The sequence below is a fragment of the Macadamia integrifolia genome, unplaced genomic scaffold, assembly GCF_013358625.1.
Source record: "Macadamia integrifolia cultivar HAES 741 unplaced genomic scaffold, SCU_Mint_v3 scaffold1098, whole genome shotgun sequence".
Classification (NCBI taxonomy): domain Eukaryota; kingdom Viridiplantae; phylum Streptophyta; class Magnoliopsida; order Proteales; family Proteaceae; genus Macadamia; species Macadamia integrifolia.
This window is the reverse complement of record NW_024868086.1, coordinates 131941-152155: the sequence shown is the minus strand read 5'-3', so window position 1 is coordinate 152155 and position 20215 is coordinate 131941. Positions and strand designations below refer to the sequence as shown.

Genomic DNA, 20215 nt, shown 5'->3' with positions numbered 1-20215 from the left:
CATAGCTTGAGCTTCTGAGATAAACAGTTGTAATATGATATCGGAGCAAAGTCCATTTGTTGTACTCTGAGAAATAAATATTCACATGTATGCTCAAGTTACATGTGAGGGTAACTATTAAGATGTTGGGAGTTATATGGGTATGGTCATACATCAGTTATAAGAGACTATGTATGTGTCTTAATACACCCTTGGGCCGTCTTTGCCTTAATGCGGTTTTTGCTTGTCTTTCTTTCAGCATTCTATACCCGAAACCTATGAAGAGGCATTTTCCATTCGCGGTGTAAAATGGTTATGGATATGGATATGGAGATGGATGTAACTGCTTAGTTATCAGACATGGGAATGGTTGATTTTGCCTCCCAAGTAAAGAGCTTGTAAAATGTCATTGGGTGTATGCTATTGAGAATCACCTTGATGACATTGTTAAGTGGTTCAAACTTACAAAAAGTTCCTCTCCGTGGAGTCCAGGGAGCAAGGAGTCATCCCACAGTTGGGGTGACTTGGGGACGTTTGCTTGGGTCCTCCCAACCATGAGATGGCTCCCTAGTCCCTGGGCTCCATGGAGAGGAGTCGAATCCCTCAAACCTTGCTTAGTTGCCAAAAGCTACACTCATATGTATGGGGTCAATTATTTTGTGACGCTTTCCATTGTTGCAACCCTTACTTAACAGCTCAAATTTTTGGGACAAGTGATTGTAACATGGTGTTAGAACCAAGAGGTGGGTTGGTAAGTGTGAAGGGCTTGTGTTGTGTTGTGCTCCTAGAGCCCTGTACTCTTGGTGCCATCTGCAAGATCGTTTGTGTGGGCCTGCACATGCTGGGGGTGGTCGGTGTTTGATACATTGTTGTTGCATAAGCGGGTTTTAACAGTTAGATTAATCTTTCTGTGTAAAACCAGACTGGATTGACCAATTGAAGAGGGTCAAATGATTAAACATGATCTCCAAGTGTCAAATCCAATTTCGAGCTTAGATGGATACAATTATTTGGTAGAGTGATTCTGATCTTTGCAGTTGATCTATATGTACAATATTGACCACCTGATAAACTTTAACAGTGAATATGTATACTTATAAAAGCAAAAGGTATCCTGATGAGGTTTCATGTTTGATTACCCAGCACATCAAGGTATAAAGTAATCAAATACCTTTACATTGAGCTATATAATGGTTTCCAGATACCCTAAAAAATACCTATCCCCACAGACATTAACTTCAAGTCCTTCCTACTAGCAGACTGAAAATTTAAAACTGGGATTTATCTCTATCTATAGAAGCTATGTGGAACTTTGGGATATTGAATACTAACTAATCTGTAATGGGTGGTACACACCAAACTGCAGAAGTTATAATCATCTAATATTGTATATCTTGTCCGGGTTCATACTCATCGCATTGTTGAAGCATTTGGAAGATTGTACTATTCTGAGATGGTAAAGGGGGAAGAGGAGCCCTCTTGAATAGGGGTGGTATTGAATGGTTGCGAGTGAGAGTATGATGCCTCTTACGCACTGCTTGAGCTGGAGGCTCAATAGCCACCACCAACATCCCTTCCTCGTTCATATCTGATGATAGTTCTCCTCTCTTCCTCAAGCTTTCGGCAAGCGGTTCCTCCCGCATTTGTACATCCTTTCATACACAATAAGAAATCTATGTGAGATGTAAGAAGATTGGACACTTTTCTCTAAGAGCTATATTTGGGAAGATACATTCAATAATGTTAAAGAGAAACATGTCATATAACCTGTAATGTTATATAATTCACAAAAAATTTCCTACAAGCAATTTCCCCCCTTTTTTTTTTCTAATTTTTTATGAGGAGGGTGGAGGGATTAGCTTCCATAGAATGTTTGAGGTTTCCCTCAATGTGGGAACCCATAAGTAGTCATATAATGAAGCCCATAAGAGAAGACATAAGATGCTTTTACCCAGAAGAGAAGAAGATATGTAAGGATCAGTTTACCAAAAACCCATAATTTGTTTCCCTTGATATTACCAAAAGAAACTCACAAAGAAAGAACAGAGGAAACCCATAAGAGAAGACATAAGATGGTTTTATTTGGGATCAGTTTCATTTAGTCTACAGAAAACAAAACCAAAAGTTTCAACAACTGTGCTAGAAGGGAGAAACTGAAGCAGACACAGTGAAACCAAAAGAGGAAGAATCAGAATGCCACAAGGAACAAAACAGATAAACAACAGATGAAACCTACAACTAAGAAAGATGGAACTTTCCTTACATTTGGCACTGAAGAGCCAGGAATTGGGCATTTGACGGGCCTGTCCTCATCAGGTGGCTCCACTGGATGCTCTATGGGCTTGAACTCTAGATCCAGTTCTAATCCATGACCACCCTGCATGCTTACACCTTCTTGAGCCCCTGCCTCTTCAATCTCAGGCCTCAGTGGAACTTTGGCTTCTCGGGTATCCTAAAAGTCCCAACAAAACAAGAGCAGATTGAAGTCCAGAGAAGCCAAAAACGTTCAAGCAGAAAGAAAAACAGACCCAGAATGTGAAGACTAAAAGTGGGAAAAAAGGAGAGAAGATTCTTACATATCCATCTCCACATGAAAAACCCATCGAGAAATGGACATTAGCTTAAGCCAAAACCATGACCAGTCTCAGTAAGTTACACACGCATAGAGCCTGAGAATGAGGGAGACAAGGTAGAGAGAGGAGGGACGTGAATGTGTGTGAAAAAGACGGAAGAAAAAGAGAAGGGGGGGGGGGGGGGGGGAGGAGGAGAAGAGCATGAAAAGTAGGCACAGCACCAGGAACAGAGAGAAAGAGGGTGCTGTGGGATCAGCAATACTCTGGAAAACGAGAAAGATTCCCACAATGCCAAACCTTTTCCTTTCTTTATTGCTTTGTACCTATTTCTCTATGACACAGCTTTTTCCCTTTTATTGCTTTAAGAACAGGTTAGGTTCTCTTTTCAAATGGGTAGAGTTCGCCAAAGCAAGAAAAGAGGGAAAAAGCTCAAAGAAGAGAGGGCAAAGGAAATGAGAGACCAGAAGATTGCCTTCTCTGCTCTGCTTTTAGTAGCCGTCGTTCATTTCAATGTTGCTGTGTAAATAATGACAGTAAGAGTTCTACTTTTGACATAATATACGAATTACAATGAGAAATACGCAGGCAGGGCTGCAACTTCAAGAATCCTTACCAACAGAGCATGACACCATGTGAGGTTTCATGAAAGAGACTGACATCTAAAGGCACTGTAAAAGCAATATCTGATTGGATGATCTTTGTCGTCCAGTCCATGGACATATTCTCTTATGGAGCATTTTTATGAGTTTTGCAAATAAATAAACATTGGATTTGGATCTTTATATGTTAAAGATATTCACAGGTTTTACGGCCATGTCTCAAGTCTGAACGCAAATGATGGATCAGAAATTTGGAATCTATTGTGGGAACTAAAACCCATGTGATACTATTTTTCTTTTTGTTGAAAAAACGGTATGATATGAATCCGGCTCCTCTCCAGAGTGTCCACCGCCCAAGTCTTGCTCATAGTTACCTGGACAAATGCCATGTGTCCAGGAGAGGATCCAACAGTACTTAACGTCTTGTTTTTCACACCTTTGTTAGTGTCTAATTAGCATCTCGTTCATCGTGCCTTTTTTTCAAAGCGTTGAATCTTCGCCTGGACACATGGCGCTTGACCAGGTAGCTATGGACTGTCCTAAGAGATGGATGCTCAGGAGAAGAGTCGAATCTATATTTATCGGTGTCATGTTGATGTCGCCGGCAAAACGATACCAATGTCGATTCCATGAACTACATTTTTATTGTGGGAATTGCAGGGAGGAGTTGTTTCACCATACAAGTAAAGAAAATAACTGCCACATGATATAGTTCACTCTACCTACCCCTCTGTAAGCTTGTTTTGTAGTGAAGGTTTCCAGCTTTGGAACAAGTGCAAACCAAGGTGTCTTGCCTCTTATGGTTTGGAATAGGAATGTTCATAACGCAATTGAACCGCATTGTGGGAACAAAGGTATTTATTTTAATAATGCAATGTTTCAAGTCCTGCCTGGGGAAATCAGGACACAAAATAATGCAATCTATGAGTAACAGAGTTTGAAATCTTGAAGCTTTGTAGCCCAGGAATCCAAGGATCCGATCAAATGGTAATCTGGTCCCCTGTTCCAACAATCCAGCATAACCTCCTCTAGGTGGTGAAGTGAAAATAGGCTTAAAAGATTTGTGGTTCCACCAAAAATGTGTCGCAAAACATCAAGAGTTTTGTGAGGTTAGATGGAAAGCCACGAAGAGTTTTCAATATTTTTTGTAACCAATTTGATATCAGCCAGATATCGCTCTCGGACACAGCCAATCTGAAGCTTTTCTATTGACAACCTGCTACTCCAATTACACTTTTTTGATATCAACTATGATGTAACATGCCAGTGATGCTACTCAACCCTGATCGATCTTCTGGTCAGCATCTGGAATAGTTAACTCGAAAACCCCCTAATGTGTATGTATTCGGAAGCAGCGTAGGATCATGCAGACTTCCGAAGAAGCAAAGCTAATAGAAAGCAGAGTGCTGAATCAACAGATGCTAGCGCAACAATAAGCAACGCCACAAGAACAAGGGTGAGAGTTGCTGTCTTGAGCTGCAAATAATTAAAGAGAATCCCCAGTTAGTATGGGCTTCACTGTCTCTTTCGATCTCCTAAATTTGAAGGTATTTTGATCTTTTGACAGAAGAAAGCGATATATTGATATTTATAGATGGAACACAGAAAAATGGCACAAATAAATCAGATTAAGAATATTAGTCGGAACAAACTTTTAGAAATCTGCTTTAAGACAATAGAAGGATAAAACTTGAAAAAACTAAGCACTGGTATCTTTAGGTAGGAGATGTCAATACATATTTGCACCAACCAAAGTTCAACCCTGAAACAGCTGAAGTATTTTTTTGATTTAAAGGGGATTGAAATCATTTTGACCAAGCTAAGCCAGCAACCAGCATATGACAATGAAGCAGCTTTCAATGGTGTGAGGGTTATACATGTACAAAGGAGTCATATAGCTGCTGATGACCAAGTGTGTTTCCTGGAGCTTGCTCATTCCAACAGAATCCAGGAAATGCCAATGAGCAGGCAGATGAATTAGCAATCAGGAGCATATTTGGCCAAGGATTTGTTTTGGGGGTGATCTACCACGTGATATTTAGGTTTGTATATTTATCTTTGAGTTGTTGGTGTTTATCGTGACAATTCTCCTCCAAGGAGGATCTTCTTTTATGTATTATTTCTATTGCTATTAAGGAAAAGAAATCAAAGACAAGGAACTAAAAATTTAAATGTGAGATGAGCAATACAAATCCTAATTCCAAAAAAAGAGGGCGGTGTTAACTACAGTTGCTAATGATGACCTGATGGCTGAAAGTCTACAGTTTGTATATTGAAGGTACTGGCAGTCAAAAAGTGGGACCAATAATACCAATCTCTACTATAAATGAAGGTTGTTAATGACTTTCATAAGGAATTTAAGAAATTCTAATCAAGTCATCCTATTTTATTATAATAAGTCCAACGTTACTTCCATTGATCTGGCAGGGTAGTTAGTTGCCTACACATTCCAGCATCGTCACCTGACACAAATAGGTTTATATAGGAAGATGAAAACAAAAGGATTTCCAGGGAACAAAACATGTTTTCAAACATCATAATCTAGTAAAATGGCTCTGGTTTGAAAATTGTAAGAGTGGTGGAGAAAGGGACATGACTAGTTATGTACATTTAGAAGCAAAGTATGTTAGCCATTTAACTTTCTTAAGTCTCCAACATGGAACCCATTTCTTATCAACAAAGCAAAATTCAGTGGATGAATGGAAATAGATGTACCATATTATATGCCAAGAGACAATTATAGAAATTGGCCCTTCACTAATAAATAATAGCTACAGCATCAGGAACAGTTTCCCTGCCAAGTGAAAAGTGGCCGGAGTGTGATCTCAGTTATTTAGTTTTCTGGTAGGGAATATAGATCCATGGACCCATGCTTCTCAAAATCAGTATATGGTTGGCAGTGTTAGAGGTTGGACATGAATGGTAGCAAGAGGGAGAAGAGGCTCCAAACAGGAATAAAATTTTGATGCAAAGCAGCATCCTGGATGGAAAATTCCTACAAAAGGCAGGAATTAGTGCAGGATACTTCATGGTACTTCTTAGACTTCTTCTGTTGATTCTTACGCTTCGACTAGATCCAGCTTTCGGTTGTTGTTGTCGAGACTGCATATTATGCTAGCCATTATGTAGATGTGAGGTAAGGATGGTCTTCAAGCAGAATTTGATTGAGTGTGAAGACCAACATTTGATATATACAAGGTGAACAACTGAATTATTTTTGGGTGAAAAATTACCAGATTTTCATTACCATAATCTTTTTTTGAAGGGGGGAAAATGCTTCAGTACTAGAATGAAGGGAAAGGACTCAGCTGAAAGCACTACAAAAGGTGAACAACTTTCATTATGTTGAACCAATAGTTGGACAGCAATTAGGAGCTCCCTATAATCTAGCTATCCATAGAGTTGACTTCCAAAGCGTGGCATGGTCGAAATAAGCAGAGAAGCTGATTCCCTCCCCCACCATGGCAACCATACTTTCCAGCTTATCTCACCATGTGGTATAGTAGTCAATCAAAAAGGACCATACATTGACCAAAATTGAAAAAATCAATTGTCCACACAGAAGAATTACATGTATTGATAACTGAGGTTCTAGAATACAAACCGTGCTTTGGAAGCTTGGCCACTCGATATACTTCAACTGCCCAGGCTGCTCAACCAGGAATACAAGCAATGATCTCAAGCCCCTGTGAAGAAGACAAGGACACAGTCACCAAATTGGATATCAATTAAACGACTTTTCTGATTCAAACCAAAAGAAAATAAGGAAGGTCAAAAGTACACTACCAGAATGCTTCTTTAATAAGAGATGACCAAAAGGCCTCTGAACGGTTGTCGTCCTCACTGAAACTAAGTTCTAGCTGGTTCCTTCCAGATGAAGCAGCACATTTGATGTGGGTATGCGCCGCAATCAAACGCAAATCCTGCCTTCCCGATATCTATTTCCAAACAGAATGAGAAAAACCCAATTGCGTGGAGAAAATTCTTAAACAAAGCAGAAAAGGGGAGAGGAGACAAGTCAAACTCACCCTCCCTGAAACAAAACGAATTGTGTTTGAACCTGCAAACCTAGACCCAGTAGCACACTGCGTCCGATATGGAAGTTTAGGATTAACGAGATGAATGAAACCTATAATGATAACAACAAAGAAGAAATATATAAAACCAGTGTAATTTCTCCTTCTGCTAAACAAGTTATAATTGAAAGAAGAAGAAGAAGAAAACCTAAATTCTCTGCTTTAAATGTCGAAGCCATCGTTTTTCCCCTTCTTTTAGAGCCTACAAACCAATGGGTAATGCACAGAATCCAGGTGAGAGTATCGGGGGAGACCAAAGGAAAATGGGGTTCTACAGTGCTCGCATTAGAATGCAAGTTCATATTTTGCCATCGTATTTAGTACATATTACTAAATAGGACAGGAAATCAGGATGGTTTTTTTGTAAATTTTGGATAAGAGGATGGTATTTAGCATTAACACTGCTTTGTTGCTAAGAAGTTCAAATTCCATTTCCCCATAGTTAGAGCTCGCCAAGCATACATTCTCTCTATTAGGACTTAGGAGTCTCACCCTCAATTCCCAATTTCCCATCGAACTGTAACTTCTCTGGATTGACATCTTTCATAATATAGAAGAGAATAACGAATCCCTTTTCTCTGTTTTTCTGCAACGGCCATAATCCACAGCCGGTAATCCTTTCTATCCTTGCATCAATTTTGCTGCTTCTTGCAAAGATCGCTATTGCTTGATAGTCACATCCCCTTTTCTTGATTGACTTTTGGCTGACAATTAATTGCTCCTTATGTTTGTGTTCTATCTAATATTTTTAAATTTGTTTTGGGCATTACTTTTTCAGAATTTGTAGTGGTTTTTTTAAGTTTGAGGTGGTATGATAGTACAGCCTACCCCCATCTCCCCACTCCTTGCTCATATCTTTATTAGCAATTAGGAGACTCGCTTACTGCCTTCTCTACCAGTTATTATCCTCTACAGACATGGCATCTTCAGCCTTCTCAAGGATAAGTAATCTTCAAGGACATTTTCAACAAATGAAGCAGGTAAATGCTTTTTCTTTCTGTTAAAAGAGAAGTTCGTAACTCGATTTTGATTTTGAGTGATTTTGTTTCTGTCCCTTTTATATTTTTTAATCTGAACTCGTTTCTTGTCTGATAAGATTACTCTCTTAAACCTATCTTTCTTCTGAGTTTGATTTCTCCACTTTGGAGCATTCAGTTTTTCTTCATATAAATTTCTTTGGGTAATCCATAAAGCCCTTTTGGCAGTAAGAACTCAGCTGAGGCTAATATTCTGATAATTCTCTGTGACTTGAGATATTTTTGAGTTCTGATCATCCACTGCCTACACTTCCCATTTCAATCTGAATATTGTTCTTGGTTTTTAATTTCATCGAAATTCATCTTAGGGGTAACCATGTGCTGTCAACAATTTGAAGTGGGAAAGCTCTTTTCTATGCATGCCTATTTTCACCTTTTTTTTTTTCTTCTGGGTTATGAAAATGGCCCACTTTAATGCTGGTGAATCTTAATTTATGTATAAATATTAATATATTCAGTTGAAGCTACTCCAAGTAAACATATTTATTTGTTAGGGTGGGAGAGATGGCAATGGCAGATGGCATGTGAGGGTATCTCCAGATGTTTCTGATGCCCTGATGCATGGGAGTGCAGTTGTTGCTCTAGAATCCACTATTATTTCCCATGGTAGGCTATTTGATAGTTTATGAAATTGAATTTCCATTTGTCTATTTCCTTGGTCGCAATGTGTAAGCCCCCACTTATTAGGTAATCCAACTCTACTTTTGAAGGCAAATTATTTATTATTCACACTTTTTCCACAGTGGATTTTGCTTCATGAACAATCTATAATCTAAACAGTACATAATGTCTTGATTCATTGAACACAACATTCTTGTGAGCATTAGAACCAAAATTCAAATTCCAGAGCCATACCCAAAACCACACCCATTATAAGCTGCAGTCAAAGAGTGTTAGGTTCCAGCAGAAGTATTGTCAAGGCATCTATCAATGAGCGATGGGGAGTCTTGGGTGTCCTCTTGCTAATACTCACTTCCTGGGCTTTTGGATTCATCTGTTGATGGATCGTTGAAGAGTGTAAGGGGGTGTTTGGTTCGGTAAATCAAATGGTGTATGTATCGGATATGAATGTCAATCATTTGATAGACATTCTTCTGAATTATGTTTCTTTCTAAAAAATCATTTGGTTGCCTTGAGGTTAGTATATGTTTCTCGCAGGTTGAGATATTGGTTTCCATAGAGAACGTCTTTCCGCTTTCTCCTTTTATACTAGGTGGTAAAAATGTTGCTCAAATCTAAGTTTAAGTGTTGAGGTAAACTCAGATTTGACACACATCCTTTGTACTATGGTCATTCATGGGAAGTAGAATGCTCACTTATGAGGGTCATTCTAGTGGAACCAAACAACTCCAAAAATTAAGAATTATCATTCTAAAGAATGTCATCCCAAAGATTTACCGAAACCAAACACCCCCTAAGGAAGCCTCTTGGTGGTCATTCAGAGGTGAACTAATAAGTTCAGTTGAGTCTGATGTATGCTTCAGGTTAGTTTTGAGCACTTTTTAATCGGGATGGGTTTGGTTTCTGTGAAACCTACCTCAAATCTGACCAGTTACCATTCACATGTAATTTAGCCTTTGCTCCTTGAAAATTAATGTCTAACAGTGAAGTGATAAGATCAAAATGTTCACAATACATTTTTTTTTTTTTTTTTTTTTTTTTTCGGTTGTATTAAACTGCAAGTTATCAAAAGCTGAACCCAAAGGCCCCAAACGTTAAGGTGCACTAGCTAGAAAGTTTAAGTAGACTACCCATACTGATTGTTTGGAAGTTCCAAGGCTCATCTGTTTGTTGAGTAAGTGAAGGGATGGGGAGCATAATTAAAGCAAAAGTAAAAGGGAAAATTACCTAGATTTACTAGATAAGAAAATAAATTACAAAACAAGTATGGTTGACTTTGTTTTATACCTATTTTTCTTTTAAAGCTACTTGTTTTGTGATTATTATTTTAATCTAGTAGATCTAGGAAACTGTCCCAATATGAAATGGAAATTTTCTGATCATTACTAAAAATGATTGGGTGACTAACTCAAAAATATTACTAAATGGGAAAATGGTTTCTGTCTGGGAGTGTATCTCCTGCGCCAGCTCCCTTGTGTCTTGTCTCTCTCCTTCTCCTTGTAAAATGACATCCCTGCCCCTATGGATTGAACCAAATGAAAGAAGCTGATTGGGTCTCACGCGGGTGTGGGAGCGTATGTGGGAGCTACGCTCCCTGACAGAAAACATCTTCCTTTACTAAGTATAGTAACTAAAATTTCCCTCACTTTTCAACCTGATTACTTAGATTTAAATAAGAAAAAATGAAATGGCTAATGAATCTATTTGAAAAGTTCAACTACCATGTTTTGTAAGATTTTAAGTAGTTAAAAAATCAAAGTTACAAAAGTTATCATTTTCTTTTTTTAAATTAATTTCACTGCTCATCATTTCCCTTTACATGTAACCAGGCGGAGCCTAAAAGTGTACTTTAGTTTGTTCTTATACATTATATAAATATATATATTAAAACATTTCATTATTAAGGTCTTATTAATGAATATAACCAATTGTTTCAATGTTACTGTGAACGATCTTTGAAATTACAGATCCTATGTTGCTCGGACTTACTTTGTTTGTCATGCATATGTAGGAATGCCCTACCCTCAGAACCTGCAGACTGCAAAGGAGGTGGAGGCAATTGTTAGGGAGAATGGAGCTGTTCCAGCCACAGTTGCCATTTTAGATGGGATACCTTGCATAGGTGATTATTTATAAATTGGAATCCTGTCTCTACTAGTTATTATGCTTATAATTCCCTTATGTTTATCTCAAGCATTATTTAATTTGATTTTTTTTTTATCTCAAAATAATCTTATATTTGGAGCTCAACGATTCTCTCTCATTTTTCCTTTCTTTCTTGGGAGGATTGTTTCATAAACTCAAGTCTATAAATTTTATAATTTGTCCAACATATCTTTTTGTACCTCTCCAACTGGTTATGAAGTCATCCAAGGTCCCATAGCTTTCCAATGTTAGATAATTCCCAATACTCCCCCTCACTTGTTGCCCCTCTTTTTGGTAGCAGCACACATGGCATATGTGGGCCTACTTTTGGGTGGCCTTACATATATGTATTGTTAACATAATGAGCATGATGGCTCTAATTCTAGTTGGGCCTTTCCACCTAATAGCTTAAATTTTTTAACCTAAAAGAAGATGGATTTACTCCAATCAATAGATGGATACACTGCAATCAATCTTTGATGTGAAATCTAACTTGTATTGCTAAGAATTTCTTTCAATCTAGTTCAGTTTCTGCTTGTGGAGTATTATGAATTGTGGATGATTGAGTGCTGTCTGACGGCTTTCTTTTCACTCTGCTAATTTGTTTGTCCCATCCCATCAATGTCAATTTCATTCTCAAACACTTTTATAGGTCTGACTACTGAAGAATTGGAGAACCTTGCAAAGCTTGGCACTAAGGCTCAAAAGACAGCTCGTAGGGACATTGCATATGTTGTAAGTATAATTTGGAAATAGTTAGTGGTAGAGACTGGTATGTCTTACTAATTAATGAGTTCTGCGTGGGGAATTTTTTTTTCGATGACCATAGGGTTGACCAAACATTAAATGAATAATTCTTATTATTCTTAGTTTTGCAATGCTAGGACTTTATTGATGTCGTGAAATTGAGACAACTCATATGATTAATTCGTGCTAGTATCATTATACATATTACATGATTTGTCTCGACTGTTGCAATTATGTCTTGTATTCTGCAGGGCCCACACATTTAATGTCGGGCTTGTATATGTTTAACTGGGTCAGTTTTGAGTCCATTGCATCTACTGGGATAAAATTGTAATTGCATGGGAGTCAGGGTTTCTAGGGTGCCTATTTATTGTCTCTCGGGGAACCCCCTTGTAGAGGATACACAGTGAGGTGGACAGAGCTGTAGAATTTTCTCAATAATAAAAAAAATCTCTAGTTCCCTTGGGTGAAGTAGGCATTCGTGCTGAACCGCGTTAAATTACTTGTGTTTGTGTGTGATTGTTTGCTTGATTTTTTTTCTTGTGTTTGCGCACTTGACCATCATTGGTATCAAGGTGAGGTTTCACAAATCTCAGCAGGTGGTGGGTTGAGATCTCGAGAATGGGCAGTGCGTAAGGACCCAACGAAGGTGGAAGTAGTGGTGGAGTTTCTCATTGATGAACTAATAGTAGTCTCGGACGTCAGTCAGATCTATGACGATGACATCAGATCCTCGCAACTCAGAGGTATCGGTGAGTTCAGATTTGGTAATATCTCTGAGGAACATCATCTTCATTGGGCTTCTTGGTAGGCAGGTGGATTTTGGGCTCAGTGGCTGAATTGTCAGATGATTTGAAGGGAAGTAAGTAGGATGAAAAGGGGAAGAAGGAGGTTCATCGCATGTTCTACTAGGAGAGAAGGTTCAGAAGAGAAGTGCAAGAAAGAAAAAAAAAAGCCTAAAAAAGGAAAGAAAAGTTGTAAAGAGGGAAACGGGTGATGTTATGATGATGTTGTGGTTGAAAGAAAACGGAGTAAATAGGAAAAGGGTTGTGTGGCTCCTCTTGACACTCTCCAGTGTGTGGAACCCTAGGAGAGAAAGGAAATAAAAGGAGGTGGGTGTGGTGCTTATTACACAACCATAGGAGAGAAGAAAAAAAAGGTGTGTGTGAAACTTGGTGGTCCTAGGTTTTTTGGTGCTACAAATTCAGTGTGGTGCGAATTGTGTATATTTCCCTCCATTGGTGTAAATTGTGCAAGATCAGTAATGATCAGGGCTGATCAGGTTCGTTGAGGTTGATGGTAGGCACAAAGGCAAAGATCGGGTAAATCAGGTGGCAATGAAGGGTTCAATCTTCTCCATAATACCCTTCATTAGCTATAATGACTTCACCATGTGGCAACAACAGGTGGAGAATATTCTAAGGCGGGAGGGGACAGTCATGACTAAATTTGACGGATCTAATGAACAACACGACCCAGTTGTATGTTGCAGTCTTGCAGATGACACTTTTCACTAGGCCATCAGGTTGGTGGATCTGGAGAAAGTTTGGTCCAAGTTGGAGAGCATAACGAGACCAGGTCATCGACAAACTGGTTGTTATTTAAAAAATAATTGTATGGCCTTTGGTTGTTAGAGGGAACGGACATTGAAGTTCATTTAGGTGGGTTCAAATAGAATATTGATGGAGTTATTTGTTCTAGATGTTAAGATTGAACAAGAGGGCAATACACTTTTTCTTTTGGCTTCACTATCTCCTTCATTTGATCACATTGTGAATACACTTATGTTCAGTAAGGATTCTCCAACTAGGCGAAGTTATTGCTGATTTTTCATTTTTTGATGATTGAGAACATGACAAAGAATTAGTGGAGAGGGGAGGTCATGGACTCATAACAGGATAATGCTTTGGTTACAGATATTGGTCAGGGCAGAGGTAAGTGAAATGAGAGACAGGTGGCACCTAACAAGAATAAGGGTCGCTCCACGTTGAAAGGTTGGAAAATAACTTGTTATAATTGTGACTAGGAGTCATATAAAGTGGAATTTTCCTAAGCGTAGGGAGTATAATTAGAGGGCAAAAATGAGAATGGAGATATATCATCCAATGCTGCTATTGTAGACGGGTCCTAGGGTGATGAAAATGTGTATCTCACTATTTCATCAGGTACCGAAGCTTCAGATTGGATGCTGGATTCGGGTTGGTTGTTTCATGTGTGTTCAGTCAAGGATCAGTATATCATGCATGTGACAAGTGTATTGTCAAAATGGCAAACAATGCTGAAAACATGACTGCTGGGATTGAGACGGTGCTTATTCGCATGTTTGACGAGGTTATGCAAGCATGAACTAGGGTTTAGACATGTGCCGGATGTACAAAAATCTGATTTCACTGAGAACACTAGATTTGAGAGGTTACATATGCTTATTTGAAGGTGGAGTACTCAAGGTTTCTAGAGGGGCTATAGTTGTGAATTGTGATACATGAACAGATGATTGGGAATCTATGCAGACATATAGGGAGTGTTGAAGCAAGTGGAGATACCGTTAGAACTCAGGAAAGAGGTATAGGTGGATAATGAAGATTGCAGACAATTCAGGCTATGAACAAATGCAAATCTGGGAAGAAGAAGGTCTCAGACAATAGTAGATTCAACCTTTATCGGCGATGGTCTGTATCAAAATTGGGATATGCAACTACCAACACAGAATATCAACTCTTAAGGCTTTTTTTGAAAATGAATGGAAAATAAAAAGATCAGGACTATGTCTTGACTTCTATTGTGTCAGCATCGAGAGAGAGTGCAACAACTAGTTGGCTACGTAAAAAGAGAGTGGGCCAAAAGAGGGCATTTTTTTGAATGAGAAGATTCTCTTTCGCTTTGGAACTTTTGAGTGGAAGTGATCTCTTCAATCATATTGCAGCAGTTGGAGAGGTGAAGTCACATCACATTGTACTGTAATGAGCTGTGCAAGGTACTCGGGTGGCGGTGTGGACCATGTTGGCTTGTGTGTGGCGGTTAAGTAGAGATAATAGGGATTTGTAGAATCAACATGAACACCGTTCTTCTATGTAGTTTGTAGAATCTAAGCCAAGGTGGAGATTTGTTGGGGTCGTGTCTTGTAATCTGTAAGGCCCACAAAATTATTATTGGGTTTGTATATGTTTAACTAGGCCTGTTTTGAGTCCATTACATGTACACGAGTAAAATTATAATTGTGGGGGTCTGGGTTTTTAGGGTGTCTATTTAAGGGATCAGGACTAATAAGAATGGTTGGGACAACAAACATCCATATCTTTCGTACTTTAGATACCCGTATAACCATCGAATAATGTTGAAGTGACTAATTCCTTGAAATAAGAGGCTTTGAGGACTGTCTCGTTGGGGAAAACCTTGTAGAGGATCACACAGTGAGGTGGAGAGGTGTAGGAATTTTCTGGTTAGTAGGCAATTCTCTGGTTCTCTCGGGTGGATGTAGGCATATGTGCCAAACCGCGTTAAATCCCTCGTGTTTGTGTGTGATTGTTTGCTTGATTTCTTTCTTGTATTTGCACACTCAACCCATCACTGACTACCTGGTGATTACATACAGAAGTTCTGTTTCTGCTGTCCCATTCCACATGACTGATTTCTGCATTACATACGATATTATATTATCTAGGTCAATGGAATGATCCCCCCCCACACACACACAACACCTCCAAAAAGGTGGGAAATTTGACCAGTCACTATTTATATAGTATTACATAAGCAGATTGAAACAACTCGAAGCAACTAAATTCGCATCGTCCCCTTATTATTTTCACTGAATGGTAACATGTCTATGCACAGCTGGGATTGAAGTCTTGAACCCCATTTATGTCACTAGGTCATGCTAACTTGTCTTGAGATGATTGAGACCTGTAATTAATTTCTTCTTCTTTTCCAATAGATATTGTAAATTATGAAATACATGAAGGTTAACAAAATAGAATGCTTATTTCAATTGCCTTTTTTTATGGTTCCAGGCTCTCTAGATTTCATTTTAGTGCACACAAATTTTTTTATTTTTTTTCTCAAACAGAGTCTTGGCCTAGGACTATAATAAAAGTACTAAGCATGATGAATGATGACTGCAAATAGTTATTCCCTCAGAAAATTCTAAAAGAATTAGAAGAAGAAGGACAAGTTTTCATGTCATTAGTGCTTAAGTATTCGAAGTAAAATCACATCAGGAATGTATACTAGTAAACCTAGAAAAGGATAATCCTCAAACATAATGTTCATGCCACTTAGATTTGATTAATACTAGTATTAGATACTGACAAACACCTGCTTGTAGATGGCTACCAGAGGAAATGGTGCAACAACTGTTTCTTCCACCATGTTTTTTGCTTCAATGGTATCTCTCTCTCTCTCTCTCTCTCTCTTTGTCTCTCTCTCTCTCTCTCTCTCTGTCTGTGTGTGCGTGTGTTCGTGTGTTCATTTTTGCATAACGTGTTAGATTTGCCAATTCTTGCAGGTTGGCATCCCTTTATTTGTTACGGGGGGAATTGGAGGAGTGCATAGAAATGGTGAAAATAGTAAGAGTTTCTCAGTTGATTTGTATGCAACTTTCCTCCTAGTTGTTATAATTCATGTGAACGATGTGAAGGTTTTATGTTTGAGAGAGATCATTCTTGAACTCATTAGTGCATTTTTAGCCAACAAATTTGAACTGATTTTCTTTTTCACTTGTCTCAGAAAAAAAAAAAAAATTAAACAAAGCTTCCTGAATGACTGACTAGAAATGGATTTTGTTTCGAACTGATCAGAAATATTAACTCATGCAACTATCATTACTGCCACCAATAATGACAAGAAAATAATCTGAAGAAAGGTTGAGATCTTCTAGGGCTAAATAGGAAGCTCTTAAATTGCTCAGAGGTCATTCAGGAAATAACTCATATTTTTTTCTCTAACACACGTCTCAGAAGAACAATTACTGAATTCAAGCATGTTCACATCATGATTAATAATGGGTTTCCTGTTTCCTCTTGAACTAACCAGAGAGATTAAAATGATATGATTACAACATATGATAAGGAACACTTCGCAGACTGAATAGGTATCAGCAATAGCAAAAGTTTGAACTCAGTCAACGATGGTGATGAACTTGGTTGATGATCATCAGGATGACTTGCTGAGAAGCTTGCTTGTAGTATTGAATTGGTAAAATTGAATGCATGTGGGCATGTATCTCTTGCACTTGCTCTTTATTTAGGAAAACTATATCCTCTCTTAAAATGGATCATTTGCAAGACAAAACTTCAATCTTATGAAAGCCAAAAATGAAACTTTAGTTTGGGAGGGGGAAAATATGAAGAATGAAATTGTCAATATAGCTTGTCAATTTTTTAAAATTGTCTAAGTATGTCGCTGATCACTCTTTATTGCATAAGAACTTTAAAATCTCTTTTACCTTTCTCAATTGGTATGCTGGTCTGGGTGAAAAAGTCCACTTTAATTTTTTGTCATTTGTTTTGTGTTCATTTTTCATATTAGGCTTTTGACATTCTGCAGCAATGGATATATCTTCTGATCTTACTGAGCTTGGACGAACTCCAGTAGCAGTTATCTCTGCTGGTGTCAAGTCAATTTTAGATATCCCAAGAACACTTGAGTACTTGGTAAATATACCGTCATATTGGAAGTAGCTTCAAAGTATCATTTCATCCTGATCACATAGTGTATTTCTTGTCATTTCCAACTTTTAAATAGGAAACTCAAGGAGTTACAGTTGCTGCATATAAGACCCATGAGTTTCCAGCCTTTTTCACTGAAGCAAGTGGCTGCAAGGTATATCTTTTGGAATTCTCTTTCCTTCAATAATTCTTGAAATTTTGATTTCATCGCTTCCCCACTTCTATGTTTCTGTCAATTGATATGGTCATCGAATTTGTTTAGTTGTCCATGTAGAAGGGATAAGTGTACATTTGATAAGTGTTCACTCCACCGTTAACCACACAGCCAGTATAGATGTTTATGCAAACAGATTCATATGTCCCCCAAGCTATTGGGTATAAAAAGGTGAACGTGTTCCACAATAGGGTTCATTCTTAGGATGATTGAGGTCATCAAGTCGGTTGCATTTTTGTATAATCTATTTATGACCTATCCAAGAGGTGCTGCTTCAAATGGGTGGTCAAAGTCAGAAGTTTTAACGTAGTTAACAGTCCAAACGAAAAAAAAAAAAAAATTGACACAGTTTAGGTATCATGTTTCTTCTAGAAGTTAAGAGTAAAGGAAAAATAATTGTGGCAACAGTATGGAAACAAGGTGTCTCTATCTTGGGGGTGAGTGTGTGTGCCATTGAACTAACTGAAATGCTTGGTGTCCGCAATTGGGAATGTAGGTGCCTTGCCGTGTGGATACCCCTGAAGACTGTGCTGAGCTCATAGGCAAGTGGATTGACATTGCTGTCTGTTTTATTACCTTGTACAGGATTTCTTCCAATTAATTTTTTGGTTGTAATTTGCAGATGCAAACATGAAACTTGGGCTTGGAACTGGTATTTTGATAGCTGTGCCAATCCCAAAAGAACACGCAGCATCAGGCAACTTGATTGAGTCTGCAATACAGAGGGCCCTCAAAGAAGCAAGGTTCAGATAATTTCAGTTTTGTTCACCTCTTATGACGTTCTACCTGTCACCCTGTGTTATTATTGCTGAACTGGATAAGGAACTACAGGGATAAAAATGTGACTGGCAGTGCAGAAACTCCTTTCTTGCTTGCAAGAGTGAATGAACTCACTGGAGGAGCCTCTCTGGCAGCAAGTATCCTTTGTATCAACCAAGTAGTCATGAAACCTATTATGAGAACAATTTATAGATATTTTAGGTTGGTTAGGGAGAGCAAAAGAAAGATAATGGGGGAGATAAATAAAAAAATTCCCACATCTGCTGCAACATTTCTAACTACTATGTGGTTATTCTGTTTATATTTTAAATTTTTAACTTTTTTGCACCTGAGAAGAGATCCTTAGCCTAATCAAAGACATTGCACTTGTGAAGAACAATGCTCTTGTTGGTGCAAAGACTGCTGTTGCTCTTGCAAAGCTCAGAAAGAACAGTAATTGCGGTGAGCTTTCCTTTTTCTCTACTTGCATTCTTTGTCCAACCAATAAACCAGTTGAGCTATGACCACTAGTCCCTCTGAAGAAGCCATACATTACAGGGTGAAAAGTGAAGGAGCACTTCTTGAAGGACTCCCCCACTAGATGAAAAATCACTAATAACCGTTGCTATAATTTTTCTGATATCATTTTAGTATGTTGTTTTTCTGGGCATCTACGCTCTCTCTCATCCCTTTGTTTTTCATTTACCTCACTGCTTTCATTTTAATTTCTTCTCTCTGTCTCCAGCTTAAACGTCTAAAACAAAATCCCTCCGCTTCAGCATACGTATGTATCTTCTACTGATGAACAAAATTTCTTTTGTGGCAGGTAATGCTGAGTCAGCATCATAAGCCTGGAACACTTGCATGCCATTCTCTTATTTGTGACTAGACTTGAATGACTTGCTCTCAAATTTTTATTTTTATTTTTACAAGAAAAAGAAAAAGTTCAACCTCTTGGTTGTTAAGCTAAGATAGATAAAGCATTTCTTTCAATAGGGTGCCGACAAGGTTGAATTTAACGTCTCTTTGTTTCAAATAATTAAAAAAAATATATAGTTTTAATTTTAGGCAAAAGCTTTCTTGCGTTGCCCCCATTATAGTTCTATGAGATAGAAAGCTTTTCAGGCTTGTGTTGGACAGTAATGTCTCACCAAATGTTATTTTGCACATCCTCATTCCTTAGGCATCCAAAGTTTTCAGTGATATGCCAAGTTTGGGTCTGCGGCATCTGGCCATGTGAAATTGATCATTGAGCGGATAGTCTGAATCTTATCTATCTCACTTGGCCAATCATGTATTAAAATTTCACTGTTGTATCCTCGGCCCTCAAGTTTTAAACGCCCAAATTGACTCTTTGATCATTCCTTCAAGCTTCACATTGCCATATAGGTAGGCTGCATTTGGTAGTCGTTCAAAAAATGTTTCTAACATTTTTTTGTTCTATGGAAACAGAAAAAACGAAACAAAGTGTTTGGTGTTTTTCGTTTTTTTGAAACAAAAAAGGGAAAAAATGCTAGAAATGCAAAATAATGGAACGTCGAAACCTTATTCTGTCATTTCAGTTTTGCTTCAAATACAAAAAAGGTGAACAATTAGGGTAATTATTCTTGAAACAAGTTCACCAAACATCCTCTTTTTTTTTTTTTTTTTTTTTTTTTTTTTTTTTTTAAATATGATACAAAAGCTGAAAATTTTATTTTTGACATGAAACGTCATTTCGTAGTCTGTAATTATGGACTGCTCAAACTTTTGAGGAATGAACCTATTGTCAAAGTACCCTTTCCTCATCAGCTCATGTTTTG

The 20215-nt window shown here is 38.0% G+C and overlaps 2 protein-coding genes across 4 annotated transcripts; one reads left to right on the top strand and one right to left on the bottom strand.

Moving 5' to 3' along the window:
• Positions 1-1078: 1078 nt before the first annotated feature.
• Positions 1079-7532, bottom strand: LOC122062748. 2 transcript variants are annotated; one of them, XR_006135080.1, is made up of 7 exons: positions 7376-7532; positions 7180-7280; positions 6938-7089; positions 6756-6837; positions 2556-4627; positions 2243-2431; positions 1079-1631 (listed from the first exon to the last, which is right to left on the bottom strand). XR_006135080.1 is itself a non-coding variant. In XM_042626394.1 (5 exons), exons 1-5 carry the CDS (start codon positions 7527-7529, stop codon positions 1359-1361), a joined length of 762 nt encoding a protein of 253 aa, XP_042482328.1. In that variant the 5' UTR covers positions 7530-7531; the 3' UTR covers positions 1079-1358. The 2 variants fall into 2 exon arrangements, 1 of the variants encoding a protein (XP_042482328.1); XM_042626394.1 differs by lacking the exons at positions 2243-2431; positions 2556-4627 and having other exon boundaries at positions 7376-7531.
• A 128-nt stretch (positions 7533-7660) lies between these two features.
• Positions 7661-19351, top strand: LOC122062747 (pseudouridine-5'-phosphate glycosidase). 2 transcript variants are annotated; one of them, XM_042626392.1, is made up of 14 exons: positions 7661-7838; positions 8127-8207; positions 8759-8870; positions 10897-11007; positions 11683-11765; positions 16099-16158; positions 16279-16339; positions 17319-17425; positions 17517-17594; positions 18151-18196; positions 18277-18397; positions 18486-18571; positions 18792-18875; positions 19240-19351. In XM_042626392.1, the coding sequence occupies exons 2-14, from the start codon at positions 8145-8147 to the stop codon at positions 19260-19262; spliced, it is 1035 nt and encodes a 344-aa protein (XP_042482326.1). In that variant the 5' UTR covers positions 7661-7838; positions 8127-8144; the 3' UTR covers positions 19263-19351. The 2 variants fall into 2 exon arrangements, with proteins under 2 accessions (XP_042482326.1, XP_042482327.1); XM_042626393.1 differs by having other exon boundaries at positions 8099-8207.
• The last annotated feature ends 864 nt before the right edge of the window (positions 19352-20215 follow it).

Bases quoted from the DNA above. Each gene is read 5' to 3' on its own strand.
- LOC122062748 (XM_042626394.1), bottom strand. From the start codon at position 7,529: ATGAACTTGCATTCTAATGCGAGCACTGTAGAACCCCATTTTCCTTTG. The intron at 7,281-7,375 runs GTTTTCTTCTTC...TTATCATTATAG, and splicing joins ATTTAAAGCAGAGAATTTAG to GTTTCATTCATCTCGTTAAT. The intron at 6,838-6,937 runs GTAGTGTACTTT...TCTTCTTCACAG, and splicing joins CTTATTAAAGAAGCATTCTG to GGGCTTGAGATCATTGCTTG.
- LOC122062747 (XM_042626392.1), top strand. From the start codon at position 8,145: ATGGCATCTTCAGCCTTCTCAAGGATAAGTAATCTTCAAGGACATTTT. The intron at 17,595-18,150 runs GTATATCTTTTG...TTGGGAATGTAG, and splicing joins CTGAAGCAAGTGGCTGCAAG to GTGCCTTGCCGTGTGGATAC. The intron at 18,876-19,239 runs GTGAGCTTTCCT...CTTTTGTGGCAG, and splicing joins CAGAAAGAACAGTAATTGCG to GTAATGCTGAGTCAGCATCA.